Genomic DNA, 15,240 nt, shown 5'->3' with positions numbered 1-15,240 from the left:
AATCATATAATTTAGTTATATTGTACATAAAAAGAATTCTTCCAATGAAACTAAATTGACTACTCAGAAAAGTCTCAATAAAGGCAAGTCATCAAAAAATACTTCTGTCAAATTAAGTGTAGCTAAGAACTGCAAATGGTTTCAGGAAAAAAATGTAAACATCCAGGTATCAGCCCTCAGATTAGTTAGCTTTTATTCTTCACGGAAGCTCAAAATGGATTACATTTATAGACAATGCATTATGGATACACCTTATGGGAAGAAAAAAGTGGAGTACAATACAAATCCATGTCCAAATATTGAGACTGATGAAAAACAAATGTTTAAGTTAACTTCTATCAATAAAGATATTTATGTTTTGTGATCCCCACTTTAACATACTTTTTGATTAACTGCACTATTACTGGTCCCAATCATTTTGGATAAGAGGGCTTCTACTATATTTTCTATAACAAATTCACAAGCTTTTATTAAGGTAATGGAGCAAAGTTCTGAAAAAAATCGAATCTGCTTTATTGCTAAGCTACAACTTTCAAAAGTCAAACTGGAAGTTATTTTATGATTCTTACCCATCTTGTGTGGGTGGGTACTCGCATTCTTGTCCTTTGGGAAATACACCGTTAGGATACAGGTCACATATTGGAACTGAGGGAGGGTCTGTTTGAACTTTTGCTGTGAGATACAAATAAAGCATTAACGTCTGAAGTTAAAAATAAAATTAAGCAATTATCATTACAGTTTTTCTCAGTTCCTAATGGTTGTTGTATGTCCTAATTTTAAGGAACCTCCTTGCTATGACAGCCTTATAGTTAAAAACAGAAAATATTTCACCATGCTGGCCACCTCCTCTCTCTTGGGAATAGAAATATTAATCTCCTTAGAATTCCATTATATATGTAAACAGTATATGCCTTGGCAGAAAGCACATTTCTAATATTTTTGTCTTCATTTACTATACTGGAAATGGAACAGCATACAGAGGCTGATTTTCACAAGCAAAAATCAAAGAAGCAACAAGAAAGTATGAATGAATCCCCATAGCAATGAGGTAAAAATATAAAGCTATTACGTATTAATAAAATAAGTAAAAAACTTATTTCAAGGGTATAATAGGCATAAAAGTTAAGAGTATACATACCCAATGCTAAAAGAATTCAGGTAGCCATATACAAAGTTCCAGATACTTAAAAAAAAAAAAGTTACAGTCCTTAGCATACATCTTAAGGACATTATTTCCCAAACTATATTCTAAAAGACACCAGTGTTCCAAGATGATTTTTAAAAGTATCTGGAAATTTGTCTTCTAAAAATTTTTTTAAATACATAAGAACTAGTTATAGAGTTCTTATTATATGAAGAACTGCCTTTTAGTAATGAATGCTGTTTCCAAAAAATGCCAGGAAGTGGTGTATTAATTTATGCAGTGATAGAGGACATTCGATGCATATCTGCAGCATTTCAACTAGTGAGGTGAAATATGTGGTTTCCTTTTGATTACAACTGGTTTTATGGATTTTGTGTGTCTTAAATTTTAACACCTATGTGCTCTCTTTGTTCTGCAATGGAGAAAGAAAAGAACCATATAAATAAAAGTATAACCATTTATTGAGCCGAATCATTTATCTATGGAACCATGTTTTGGTTCCTTCTTTTAATTCAAACACTCAGTATCTCATGAGCACCAAATGTTTTTCTGTCTTTACATAATGTTTAAAAGTGTTCTATGGGCAAATAAACTTGGGAAACACTGTTCTCTCCCTAAGAGGGAATATTAAGAATTCAAAATCAAAAAAGATCTTAGAGGTCATCTAATTTTGCTTTACACTTAAATCTAGGAATCCCACAATGCCCCTGACAGATAGCAGTGAGCTCCTAACAATGCAGTCGCTTAAGTGAAAATCCATTCATTTTGAAAGTATTGTAACTATGAGAAAGCCCCTCCTATACTAACCTCTCTCCTGTTACTTTCATCTGTTACTTCTAGCTTTATTCTTCACAGTTGAAAAAATTTTACTTTTCATTTCTACCGATTCCTTCCTGTCTATGATGAGAAACCACTTTTTAAGGGATATGGTTCTTAACACTTTCATCCCTACTTGCCCACCTTGAACTTGTCAATGTTCCTTACAAGCTGGTATTAGAATTAATTTATATTAATAGTCCAAATAAGGTATAATTAGTATAAGACTACACTACTGATTCTAAAAATCCTAACAGCTATTAAATAGTTAAGACTCCCTGTTTTTTGGCTCACATTATACTAGCACTCAAAATCCTTAGATCCGCTCACCCTGTACTAACTTCATAAATGTCTAGTAAATTTCAGCTTGTTAATACAAGCCTATTTCTCAGTTTTCCTGATCTTTTGAAATCTTGAGTTTTATCAAGCGAAGTATTATCGCATAGCCCTCAGCTTTATCTCATCTACAATTCTGATAAAGATGCCTTTTATACTGTCCATAAATTAAGACAAAATAAAAGACTCAAAAAGATCATCAGAGAAAAAAACTTGTACTCAAAATATGAAGAAGTGAAATCTAGCCTTAACCACTTATTAACTGTGACTTGGACAAATGACTAGATGTTCCAAGCCTCAGTTTCCTCATCTACAAAATGAAGAACCAGATGAAATCTTGAATAACCTTTGAAAATTATAATGTACTATGTCCAAGTTATTATCTACAACTATGCATAATTATAACAATCTGTACGCAGTTATTAACTATCATTTATAATTCTCTCACTTTATAGATGAGGAAAATGAGGGCACTGAACAGTCCATAATTACATTATTTGGTTTATTCCAGAAGTGATTTATGATAGCCTACAAGGATATCTAAAATACACAAATAAGAGACAGTAAATTAGAGAACAAAAATCAAAACATGGAAAGAACATAAAATAGAACCTGAAATACTGTCAATACAAAACCACAGATTTGGCTCTAAGCCCTCTAGTAGCCAATACTAAAAAAAAAAAAAAAAAAAAAAAAAAAAAAAAAAAAAAGGCTAGGTTATTTGCATGGGTCATGTTTATGAGATAAGCACATTAAGTACTCAGGAAAAACACAATTATTCTTGATACCAAGACCAGACAAAAGACTGTCTCTTGAGAGTACTCATAAAGAAATATAATGAACAGTAAGTTCAACAACATCCTCAGAGGAAGCATGATAAGAGGTGATGGCATCATACTAAAACATCTGTCAGTGAAGAATTTTACCAAGGCCAAATATAAAGTAGCCCCTTAACATTCCTCCCTGCTTATCTACCTTCATCAGGGAGTAATTTAAGAGTATTGGGAGAAATAGTTCTCTCTCAAGCCATTCTCAGGTAATACCATGTCTCACGAGCACACTTTTAACAATTTTTCAATGGAAGGAACATGCCATCACAACCCCTGGAAGATTCCTAGAACACAGGTAACCTGTGCACATTAAATACAGACTATGCTAGGGACTGAACTGACATCCTATGACTAGAAGGATCTAAAAGTAGATGCCTGAATAGAAAGAAGGCTATCCCATCCTTAACTGGAGACACTTCAAGAAAATTGCTGGTAGAGCCAAAGCTTTCTTAAGAAATATTTAAGTATTTCTCTTAACATAGAGATAAAAATAAATCAAACCCCCAATATTCCGATTCATAAAATTTTAGCCTGAAAGAATTAAAGGAAGGTATAACCAGATACTCAGTGGTCCCTAATAGCCCAAAGGGCACCCAAGATTGGAACTTGCTCTGATTCTCAACCCAACCTTCCCCAATAGTATACAATCTCCCTCTGGTCTCCCTAATAGAATTTCAGGTCCCTGAAGAGGTCTGGTTTGCCATTTATAGAAACAAAACACAGCAGGATCATATTTTAAGTAAATACAAAACAGTACAATGTTACTAATAAAATTTAACCATATGCACAAATTTTAAATAATGGTACTTCTCATTTAATATTTATCAAGACTCTCATAATTTCAAAGCTGGCAGGTGATCTGCAAACTATGTTTATCCTATTACACACAGTGGTACCCCTTTACTCACGCCTGACAGAATTGTTATTTGTATTATTCAAGTTTTAAATTATAAATTCATTCCTAAATTGTAGTAAAATGCAACCAACTTATTATTAACATCCCTTAGCTCAATAGTAGGTAAAGAAAATACAAAATACCAACAGATTGTTAAATGAAAAAACTTGTGAGTTTCACTAAATTCTACCTCTAGTAAGCCTAAATTTATTCCCTTGATACAATGGGATCTTAAGCAACTTCAAACCTACTCTTCAAACCTGCTGGTTAATAAACACTTTTTATTTGTCAGGTAAGATCAACTTAAAACACTAACGTCCTCTCTTCTTCTTCTTCTTTTTCTTCTTCTTTCCAGTTGCTCCATCTCCATCCCCATCACCATCTAGGAAAAGACCATTTCAAGCACATATTTATTTAATCCTCATAAGCAGAGTAACAAAGCAAACACAGACAAGCACACACACACAAAGAGTCTTAAATAGGATATACTAAAACTGACCCAATATTCTTAGAAAAGAATTTTGAATATGGCTAATGTATCAGAATTTGATTTGTGTAATCAAAAGTACTAAGGAAACTTTACTTTGACTTACTCTAATAAAAAAATTGTTGAATAAGATATTCTTTAGAATAAAAGTATTAACACTCTTTTTCAAAAGCTAGGAAAAAGAATTAGTATTAGTTTAATACCAATAATAACGACTGTGTGACTTTACCTAAAATAATACTAGTTTCCTTACATATGCTTTATGGTTTAACACTTTTATTTCACGACCTCAGTGATCCTCAAAGCAACTTTATGAGGTAAAACAAGGAATGTTCAAGGGACATGCCCAAGAAAATCCCAACTAGTAAATGGAAGAACCAGACCAAGAATATGTCATCTGATTACTAATCCAGGGAGGAGTATTTGGGGTGTCGTATTTTAAAATATCCTTTCCTGCATAGTTATTATTAGAGAAAAAGAGTTCTCCTCCTGGATCAAATTATATGCAAAAATCAGAGGGCAGGTATACTTTTCCTAGGTTCACAGTTCTCAGATTCGCAAAAGAACCTGATGGCCAAAGGGCGCCTGGGTGGCTCAGTTGTTAAGCGTCTGCCTTCGGCTCAGGGCGTGATCCCGGCGTTATGGGATGGAGCCCCACATTAGGCTCCTCCGCTGGGAGCCTGCTTCTTCCTCTCCCACTCCCCCTGCTTGTGTTCCCTCTCTTGCTGGCTGTCTCTCTGTCAAATAAATAAGTAAAACTAAAAAAAAAAAAAAAAAAAAAAAAGAACATGATGGCCAAAAATGGGGATATAGAACAATTTCAAAAGGTAGTTTGCAAGGGGCACCTGGGTGACTTAGTCGGTTAAGTGTCCAACTCTTGATCTCAGCTGAGGTCTTGATCTCAGAGTCATGAGTTCAAACCAAAGTTGGCAAAACAGTACCCAAAATAACCAGTATGTGTATGTCAGGTTTTTTTGTTTTTTTAAGATTCTATTTGTTTATTTGAGCGAGAGACAGAGCACCAGTGGGGGGAGAGGCAGAGGGTGAAGGACAAGAAGACTCCCTGCTGAGCGTGGAGCCAGATGCGGGAATCGATCCCAGGACTCCGAGACCATGACCTGAGCTGAGGTCAGATGCTTAACTGACTGAGCCAGCCAGGCGCCCCTGCCTGTCAGTTTTTGTAACAATCTTTTATGAAGTCCATGCCATACTCCTGAACTTGGAGAAAAGATAAAGAATGCTATTACGGCCAAGATTAAATAGTGACTTAAAACATTTTAAATAAAGGTATCAAAAATAGACTGAAGTGTCTGAATTTTTAAAAACACTGCTCAATAAATTTCAACAATCATGAAATACATCAACCTACCCACAAATCACACTGCTATGAAACAGGAATGAATATGAAGCTGTGGCAGACAATCAGAAGTTGACAGTTTAAGAGTATGTTTACCATATTGTCTTCTTTAAAATGTTTCACATAGTGGCAGTAACTCATGGCTAGCATCAGTAATTTTAGATTATGAAATTCATACCCATAAAACAATGTCAAATGACTGCTTACATATTCTGCTCAAAGAACTCCTCCCTTTTTACTCCCAGATTGATAAGAAGGAGCCACAAATGACATTTTCGCACCCCTATATTCTAATTATCACACAAAACTGCAAATCTTTTTTTCTTTTTGCAAAATGATTAGGGGCTTACAATAACCCCTATTTGTCTGTGAGCTCCTTAAAGATTACATACCATTTCCTAAATTAAGACACAGGGCTAAGCATGTGATAAATATTCACTCTATTCAACAAATGAATGTTCTTTTAGTTTATTTTATCCTGCTTTTTTTCACCTAAATGAGAAACAGGAAATAGCAGTTTAGCAAAGAGGGAAGTAACATGATATAGGGCTTTAATGGACTGAGTGATAGGAAACTGCCAATATTTGACAAATTTCTTTATTATTATTATTAATTTATTTTTTGAGAGAGTTCTTAAGGGCCAAGTAATAGGGACAGAATAGCAAACAAGATAGTCTTTACCCTGGAAGAATATTCAATGCCTAGCATACTGCTACATACACTAGACTCAACCTAAAACAAATGTTTCAAGATGTATAACCAGTTTTAGGGGCACCTGGGTGCTCAGTCGGTTAAGCGTCTGCCTTCAGCTCAGGTCATGATCTCAGGGTCCTGGGAATGAGCCCCACATCAGGCTCCCTGCTCAGCGGGGAGTCTGCTTCTCCCACTCCCTCTGCCCACCCCCCCCCACCGCCTTGTGCAGATGAGCGCAACTGCTCTCTCTCTCAAATAAACAAAATCTAAAAAAAATGTATAACGAGGTTGTTTTTTTTTTTTTTTAAGATTTTATTTATCTATTTGAGAGAGAGAGAGAGAGAGAGAGAAAACACAAGTGCGGGTGCGGCAGGCAGAGGGAGAAGCAGGTTCTCCACTGAGCAGGGAGCCCAAAGAGGGGCTCAATCCCAGGACCCTAGGATTCTGACCTGAGCTGAGGCAGTCGCTTAACGGACTGAGCCACCCAGGCGCCCCCACCAGTTTTAAATGCACACTAAAAATCCTACCAACTGTATGACCGTGGGCAAATTATTTAGCCTCTCTCTACCATGGTCTCTTCTTTAAAATGAGATAAGATGAAGTTCTTCCTTTGATATTCAATCATCCTTCTGAGGCTAGTTACTTTATCCAATGTTCAAGGTCTGTATTCAGTATAGGACAATAGCCACTGTTTATTGAACTCCTGTGCCAGGATAATAGTAGAGCCTGGATCCAAATACTGAACTATATATGCTTATACTCCCATACATTATACCATGCCACAATTTATGTTTTTATAAGCCTTTCTTTCACAGCATCCCAGGATATTCTTAACAGGCAGAGGCTGTTCATATTTATTTTTGGATGCCCAAGTCAATGAATATTTGTTGAATGAAAACTGGACATCTATATACAAGAAGAAAACAGGAATCTCAATTCTAGCACTATATACAAAAATTAACTCTAAATGGATATATAAAACTTCTTGAAGAGAATATAAGAAAAAAATCTTCATGACCCTACAGACAGCAACTTTTTGCGTAACACACAAAAAACATGACCCATGAAGAAATAAAATAAATGGAGCTTTATCAAAATTAAAATCTTTTCCGCTGCAAACAATACCAGCATGAAAGAAAATACTGATAAAACATATATCAGATAAAGAACATGTATCAAGAATAAAGAACCACTACAACTCGATACAATAACCCAACTGAAAAATGGACAAAAGATATGAACATTTCACCAAAGAAATATGAAAGGCAAAAACATGAAAAGATGTTCAACATCATCAGTCATTAGGGAAATACAAATTAAAACCACAATGACATACCACTGCATACCTGTTAGAAAAGCTAATTTAAAAATTAACAATACCAATGCTTAAGAGATACAAAGGACCTGGAACTCTCAACCAGTGCTTTCCCATGATGATACAGCTACTGTATGATAAAATGATACAGCTACTCTGAAAAACAGTTTGATAGTTTCTTACAAGATTAAACATACCCTTCCCATATGACCAGCAACCTTCCTCCTAGGTATTCACCCAGGAGAAATGAAAACCTACGTCCACAGAAAGACTTGTATGCAAATGTCTTTATTCATAACACAAAAACTAGAAACAACCCGAATATCCATCAACTAGTAAGTGGATAAACAAATTTGGAATACTACTCAGCAATAAAATGTAATGAATTACTGATACACATTCAACTGGATGACTCTCAAAAGTATCACGCTAAGGGAAACAAGCCAAAAAAAGCTGCACACTATAATAATCCCATTTATAACTTTGTACCATTTATATGGTATTGTAGAAAAAACTACATAACAAAGTGTATCAATGGTTGTGAGGGATCGGGGTGTGGAGCAAGAGAATGGACTACAAAAGGGTAAAAGGAGCTTTTTTGTGGAGATGTAAATGCGAAACGACAATGGTCTGTATCTTGGTTGTGGTTACACAAATGCATACATTTGTCAAAACTCACCGAACTATATACTTACAAGGGTGAATACATAGAAAGTACAATATCATGAGTAAACCTAATATAAACTATGGACTTTAAATAATAATGATGTGTCAAAGTAGGTTCATCCATTGTCACAAATGTACCACTCCAGTGGGGGATGTTGATAATGGAGAGGGCATGCATGTGTAGTGGTAGGGAGTAAATGGGAAATCTCTGTACCTTCTGCTTAATTCTGCTGTAAACCTAAGTAAAACTGTTTCAAAACATAAAGTTTATTTTTTGAAAATAGTGAAAATAGTCCTGGGCAATTTATACCTTAATAAATCTGATTTAAAACTTTATTGAATTACTTCTAGCACATTGCCAAATGCCCACAGGATTAACTTTTCATACCAATACTGCAGTCTCAAATTAAACACATCTAAAATTAACTCAATACCTTCTTCTTTGCCTACACCCCCCTCCACCCAATCTCTTAACCCACTCTCCCTCTCTACTTCACCATTTCAGTGAGCAGCAGCAATATTTTGCCACCCAAGTTCAAACCTCTAGAGTCTACTAATGCCTCTCCTTCCTTCTCCCAATTTAAAGTCTTTTAAGTCCTTTGAATTCTGCTTCCACAACCACTATCCCATTGGACCCTTCCCTTCCATTCTCATTTATGCCCACCCATTTAAAGATATTTATTTATTTGAAAGAGAGTGAGCAAGCAAGCGAGCAGGCATGAGCAATATTGGGGAGGGGGAAGCAAAGCCTAACATGGGGCTCAATCTCAGGACTCTGGGATCATGACCTGAGCTGAAATCGAGTTGGAAGCTCAACCAACTGAGCCACCCAGGTGCCCCCCACCAATTTAAATCATCATTACTACATGCCTGGGCTGTTAAGTGCTCTCCAAAATGATCTCCAAGACTTTCCTGGATGTTTCCTCTTTTCTAACAACCCTGAATATATATGAGGACTAAATTATTTTTTGTAATACTCTTCTTTTTTAAAAAACATTTTATTTTTTAAGTAAACTCTATGCCCAATGTGGGGCTTGAACTCCTGACCCCAAGCCAAGAGTCACATGCTCTACCAACTGAGCCAGCCAGGCACCCCTATAATTTTTTTTTATTTTTTATTTATTATTTATTTTTATTTTTTATTTATTTATTTTGTTATATTAGTCACCCTATAACTTTCTTTTACAAATGCTCCAAGGCTCCTTCAACAAATCATCTCATATGGCCAATCTCCACTATTTACAATACTTTCAGCATCGTCCTGCCCCAAAATGGTCTCTTCTGTTTGGTTTTATTCAAGTCCCATTCCTTCCAAATAGCGTTCCTTCAGCACTCAGCCCACAATTCCACCTCCAAATTTCAATAAACTTTATTGCAAAAATACATACATACATACATACATACATAAATAAATAAATAAAAATAAACTTTATTGCAGGTACTGGTATATCTTTCCCCTTTGTCTTGTCCCTCCACCCCACCACCAGTTTTCCTTTAGAACAGATTCTGAAATACTAACTTTCCATCTTCTCAAAGAACTCTCATAACAGATTAGTAGTACTGATTGGTACAGATTTTTGAAGCAAATTAGGAAAATAACTCAACTGGAGAAAATTAACAGTCCTAAAATCATCTTGAAAACATTGATGATTTCCAATCTGACAAAATTTTCTCCTTCAATGTCAAGAAATTCACACAACTTTGTAGAGGAGCAATAGAACAAGGAACGCTCAAGATTAACATTGTAATACTCTACAGAGTAGGTCTACAGCAATCTATTATATAACCTTTAATTTCTTGCTAAGAGCCCCTTTCTTGCTAAGGGCTCAAAATATGTTCATAATTTGAAGCACAAACCAAGGTAAAATGGACAAGAGGCTTGCTTAAGGAAAAACTAACTGTTCTCTTTTGAACCTTGGCACTTTTTCCACCAAATTTTGACTCTAAGCTCCTTGAAGGCAGAGAGCTTATGTTTCTAAAAGAAAAACAACTACTCTGCATTATCCTAACATGACAATTAAAGTATAGCAGGTAGTTTTTGCTAAGGATTGGAGGACACAAGCCCAAGTTGGCAGTACTTAAGGAAGAGCAGTAGGTCAAAGCAATAGATAATTGGGAATGGGAAAACACCATCTCCCCTTCTACCAAAAGAGGCTGTAGAATAATGACCAAATTATTCCCTCCACTGTATTACTGATAGCATCAATTTCTAGAATTTCAAGAATTACTATCTTTAAGAAATCTTATAGGACCAACATACTACAAGCAGCTAGGGTCAGGGAATTTATAATAGAGTTTAGGACTCCAATACACTCCTTGAGAATAAAGAGAGGAAACTTTCATAAAATGAACAGACTTGAAATCAGGTTCTAGGTTTGAAACTTTGGCTCCACTCTACACATACTAGTTGTGTCACACTGGGCAAATGACATAATAACTATCATTTCCTGAGAAGAGCACCTACTTTGCTAGATTTTGTGAAGGTAAAATGAGAACACATGTGAAAGTATCCTAGGGACAGTGCCCTGTATGTATTAGTTGTTCAATAAATGTTAGTTAAATAAACAACCCTTCAATTTTTTTTTTCTTTAAAGATTTTACTTATTTATTTGAGAGAGAGCGAGAGTGAGAGAGCACAAGCAGCGGGTGCGGCAGAAGGAGTGGGAGAAGCAGGCTCCCTGCTGAACAGGGAGCAGATGCTGTGCAGGGCTAGATCACAGGACCCTGGGATCATGACCCTAGCTAAAGGCAGATGCTTAACCAACTGAGCCACCCAGATGCCCCAGAAGTTCTTCAATTTCATCTTAATACCCCCTATTTGGCATTTTACCAAGTATATTTTTAAAAAGTTGAGATCGGTGTAATTTGTGCAGTCATTCAACCTATCCAACTTTTTAAGAATTGCTAACAAATACCTTTTCCTTTTTATTTGTGACATTGAGGCTTTAATGTTAATTAATCAAAACATCAGAGAACCATAAACTATATGGACAAATAAGTAGATTTTGTTTAAAGAATGACATATCTTCTTGCTTTTCCAACCACAAAAATCAAATTTACCATTTACCTTCATCGTCGTCATCTCTTTCTTTCTCTTCGAATGCTTGTCTTTCCAATTGTCTTGCTACCTCATCAACTGAGGCTCCTGATTCTTTATCAGGTTCCTGTTGCCCTGCTGATCAAATATAACATAAATCAAATCTAATAAAGATAGTTTCTGACTAGAATATGTTATAAGGATACTGGAAAACATGCAAGTCCTTTCCTGACTGATAAGTATTCGGGAAACAAAAACAAAAACATTATTGTGAACATAACAGAATTTATTTAATGACAAAGAAAAATCCCCCACATCTAAGTAGCATTGTCCTCAACAAAATATCCATTACACCTTCTCTATGCTAGCAACTAAAGGATAAACAAAAATGTGAGTGGGTCCCTATCCATAAGTTGTCTCACTTTTTAAAGTATTTAACAATGAGACTACTACAACAAATACTTTATTAAACAAACAGGTACTTAAGATAGGTAATAAATGCTGAAGGTCTTACTAAGAGGAGGATTTCTATGGGACACTGGGAACTTCAGGTCTTCATGAGAAATAAGTCATCTAGCTAGGTTGGGTAAAATCAAAATAAATAGGAAAAGATAATTCCATTACTAAACAACAAAATTCTTGAACAGCTAAGCACAAGACCAGCCTCCCACTCCACCCAAGTGAATACAATCTAGCTGTAGTAGCAATAGGTGTAGAAAAGAAATACCAGTTAGCACACATTGAAGGATATTCTGGCTACTGTAGAGGACTCATATTGAGAGATACAACTGTTAAAAAAATATATTAGGGGCATCTGAATGGACAAACTGAAGAGTTCAGATTTCATCCGAAAGCCAGGAACAGCCACCAGACTATGTCCTGGGATTAAATTTTCTCTGGAAGCGTCCCAGCACCCACAACATTCCCTTTTCAACTCCCATTTAATCAAAATTTCAGAAAGATATAGATTAACCCTTCCAACCTCTCTCAACTTCACCTTCATCAATTGTGGCCTCTCCATCTGTCTCTCAATCTTTGTGCGGCTGATTTTAAAAACTGGTACAAACATTGTTTTCCTAAAAGGAAGGACCACATACAACAAAAAACAGACTTCTCAAAATAAAATATTTAAGTTCCTAACTCATAATGTAATCCAAGTGTAAACTTTCAGCTGTTTTCCTTGCCTCACCAGTGGATTTAGAGAAGTTCCATTCCAATCCATAAAATATTCTATCCGAACCGCCTGCAAATGGCATCATAATTCAGGCCTAAAAGCCCTGAAGCTTGACGATGCTATGGGTTTAGGCATAGGTTTTAGAAAATTCGTAGCACTACCACATATTCTGCAATTACTACTCAGTGACATGACCGCGTGGGCATACACACATATACGCACACCTCAAAAGTGCAGCCGGCAACAAAAATCCCTCTGTAAATCGGGAAGGTGGGAGGAGGTGCGGTCAAGGCACTGAGACTTGCCCCCTCCACCCCCATCCCTGAAAGTATGTTCCAGGTACCTCTAGCAAAGAGGCGACAGTGTGGGTCAGAACCCGATTTTTTGAGGAGAGCAAACCGCGAAGGGGGTGGCAGGGCTGAGCCCTGTGCGTGGCTTCGAGTCCGTTGCACCATCTGTGTGGGAGCCGAGTTCTGGCACTTCTAAGGGCTCAGGCCCAGCAACCCCAGTTCTGGCACTTCTAAGGGCTCAGGCCCAGCAACCCCACCTCACGACAAGCTGAAGCACCCTTTTCACCCCACCCCACCCCACCAGCTCCCTAGTCCCACAGAAAGAGAAGCCGCCTCTTCCCGAGACTGGAAATCTGTAGCCTGGCTTTGATACACACTCTGTCCTGGGAATCAGTCCAGTGCAGTGTTCGAGTCCCCAGTTTCTGTCACCCCCGCCGGGCCTGGGCCGAGCCGTTCGACTATCCCTGACGGGGACTGGGAACACATAAAACTCCCTTTACCTGTGGCAGCCCCTTTACTCTTCTTCTTCTTCCGTCTTTTTTTCTTAGCTGCTTCCTCAGCGGTAGAGGAAGCTCCTTCTTCTCTGTCGTCTGGATCCAGGTCGCCATTCAGGTGGCTCCCGGAGGACGCTGCCTCCTCCACGCCCGCCATGTTGCCCGAGAAAGCGCGAGAGAGAGTGAGACAGAGCGGCGAGGGCCCGCTCCTTCTTCACCCACCTACACCAGCGACGCCGGAAGCTGCTCTCGATGGTAGGGGCGCAAGGAATGCTGGGATGTCGGAGGACTCGTCTGTGCGGGTCGCGCGCTAAGGGGAGGTAGGTTCTCCTCGGGAGGAGCGCACGGCTGTAGTTCTTGAAGCGCGGCCGCTGGTGGACCGAGCTATTTTTTGTCCCACGCGTTGGGCGTTTCCCGGGCAGATGTGCCGGCTTTGGTTCAAGTTGAATGCCTGTTCTTGCGGTGTGGCCAGGCCCAGCCCGCAAGAGAGGGGCGTCTCTGCTGGAACCGAAAAGTTTTATATCGCGGTATTATGAAGCGTACCGGAAGCGTGGAGAGGGCCCAAAAATGTATTCGCTTGTATACACTCCTTTTTTATGAATTCATAAGGACTGCGTTGTTTTTCACAATTACAGTTCACGGCGAGGCTGTCCAGGCACTTAAGGAGATGAACCTGCAAAAGAGACTGAAGAGGCAGTCAGGACGGGTTTATTACTGTAGAAGGCAAGGGAGGACCGCGTCTCCAGACGGAGGGAGTGATTAACTGCAGAGCCGCTAAGAGGTCAAGGAAGAGGACTGAAAAGTGTCAGTTGTATACAGTAACATGAAAGCCATTGGTGACTTTAGCAAGAGCTACTTAGGTAAAGAGATGGAAGACGGACTCGAGAATTGAGGAACGAGAAGGAGGTGAGGAAATAATCTCCTCATCCTTCAAATTTCCGTTTAAATGCCACTACCTCCGAGACTCCTTACTAAACAATCTAAATTAGTCTCTGCTTTAACAACCTCTTGTTGAACTCTTAACCTTTTTTCATGGCAATTGTAGTAATGTAGTAATGTAATCTGTTTGGTAAATAGTTACGTCTATCTCCCCAACTACCTTGAGCTCCCTGCATACTTTGTACTCTGTCACCAACACCCTAGAGCATAGTCTAGCTCAGAAAATATTCATTATATAAATAGCACTTTAAAAGCTCCAAGTCCTTTATTACCTCATTTTATCCACTTTTTGAGTTGAGGAAATTAGTTTTGTGAACTTGCATCCGGTCATACGGCAAGTTAATAGCAGAACCTAAACCCAGGTCATCAGGCATCAAAAGTTTAGTAATTCTGTGTTCTGCCTTCCCAACTGAAATTTCAAATACGTATTTATTGATGGTAGACTTGAAGTAATTTTTCTTGATGGAAAATAAAATGAATGGCACAAATCTGTACCCTCAAGAAACTTTAGCATTCAGTGAGATAGACATGTAAATAAATATGAATAAAATAAGGTACTAATACTTTCCTTAAGTCATATATTAATTTTTTTCTATTCCAAGCTAGTCTGTCACAGAGCTGAGGATTTTAAAAGAGTCTAAAAGATCTTCAGACTAGGGGCAAGAATGTGGCTCATCAAGCTCAGGAGAAATCAAAGCTCTCATCCTTTCAAGTTACTGCCAGAATCTTTTGAACATCCTTATAGGTAAGATCTGCCACATCAAAAA

General features: G+C 37.6%; 2 protein-coding genes across 7 annotated transcripts in view; one reads left to right on the top strand and one right to left on the bottom strand.

The window, feature by feature from the left end:
• METAP2 (methionyl aminopeptidase 2) overlaps positions 1-13,889 on the bottom strand; it is a 30,939-nt gene extending 17,050 nt beyond the window's left edge. Inside the window, exons 1-4 of one of the 2 annotated variants that reach the window (XM_008687703.2) lie at positions 13,541-13,889; positions 11,607-11,714; positions 4,338-4,403; positions 570-672 (exon numbers count right to left, since the gene is read on the bottom strand). In XM_008687703.2, the coding sequence (XP_008685925.1) occupies positions 570-672; positions 4,338-4,403; positions 11,607-11,714; positions 13,541-13,691 (428 nt within the window). In that variant the 5' untranslated portion in view covers positions 13,692-13,889. The remainder of the gene's footprint in view (positions 1-569; positions 673-4,337; positions 4,404-11,606; positions 11,715-13,540) is intronic. The other variant, XM_008687704.2, reaches the window with a different exon arrangement.
• The window catches only part of LOC103660116 (uncharacterized protein C3orf20 homolog), a 110,535-nt gene continuing 109,018 nt past the window's right edge, over positions 13,724-15,240 (top strand). For 2 of the 5 annotated variants that reach the window (XM_040637338.1, XM_040637337.1), the window contains exons 1-2: positions 14,303-14,440; positions 15,080-15,218. The gene's annotated coding sequence lies outside the window, so the exon portion shown is untranslated. Of the gene's footprint in view, positions 13,855-14,169; positions 14,441-15,075; positions 15,219-15,240 lie in introns of those variants that run through there. The other 3 variants (XM_040637335.1, XM_040637334.1, XM_040637336.1) reach the window with 3 other exon arrangements.

Source organism: Ursus maritimus, unplaced genomic scaffold, assembly GCF_017311325.1.
Source record: "Ursus maritimus isolate PB19 unplaced genomic scaffold, ASM1731132v1 scaffold_21, whole genome shotgun sequence".
Classification (NCBI taxonomy): domain Eukaryota; kingdom Metazoa; phylum Chordata; class Mammalia; order Carnivora; family Ursidae; genus Ursus; species Ursus maritimus.
Note: the sequence above shows the minus strand (reverse complement) of the source record. Positions and strands in the feature narration are given on the sequence as shown.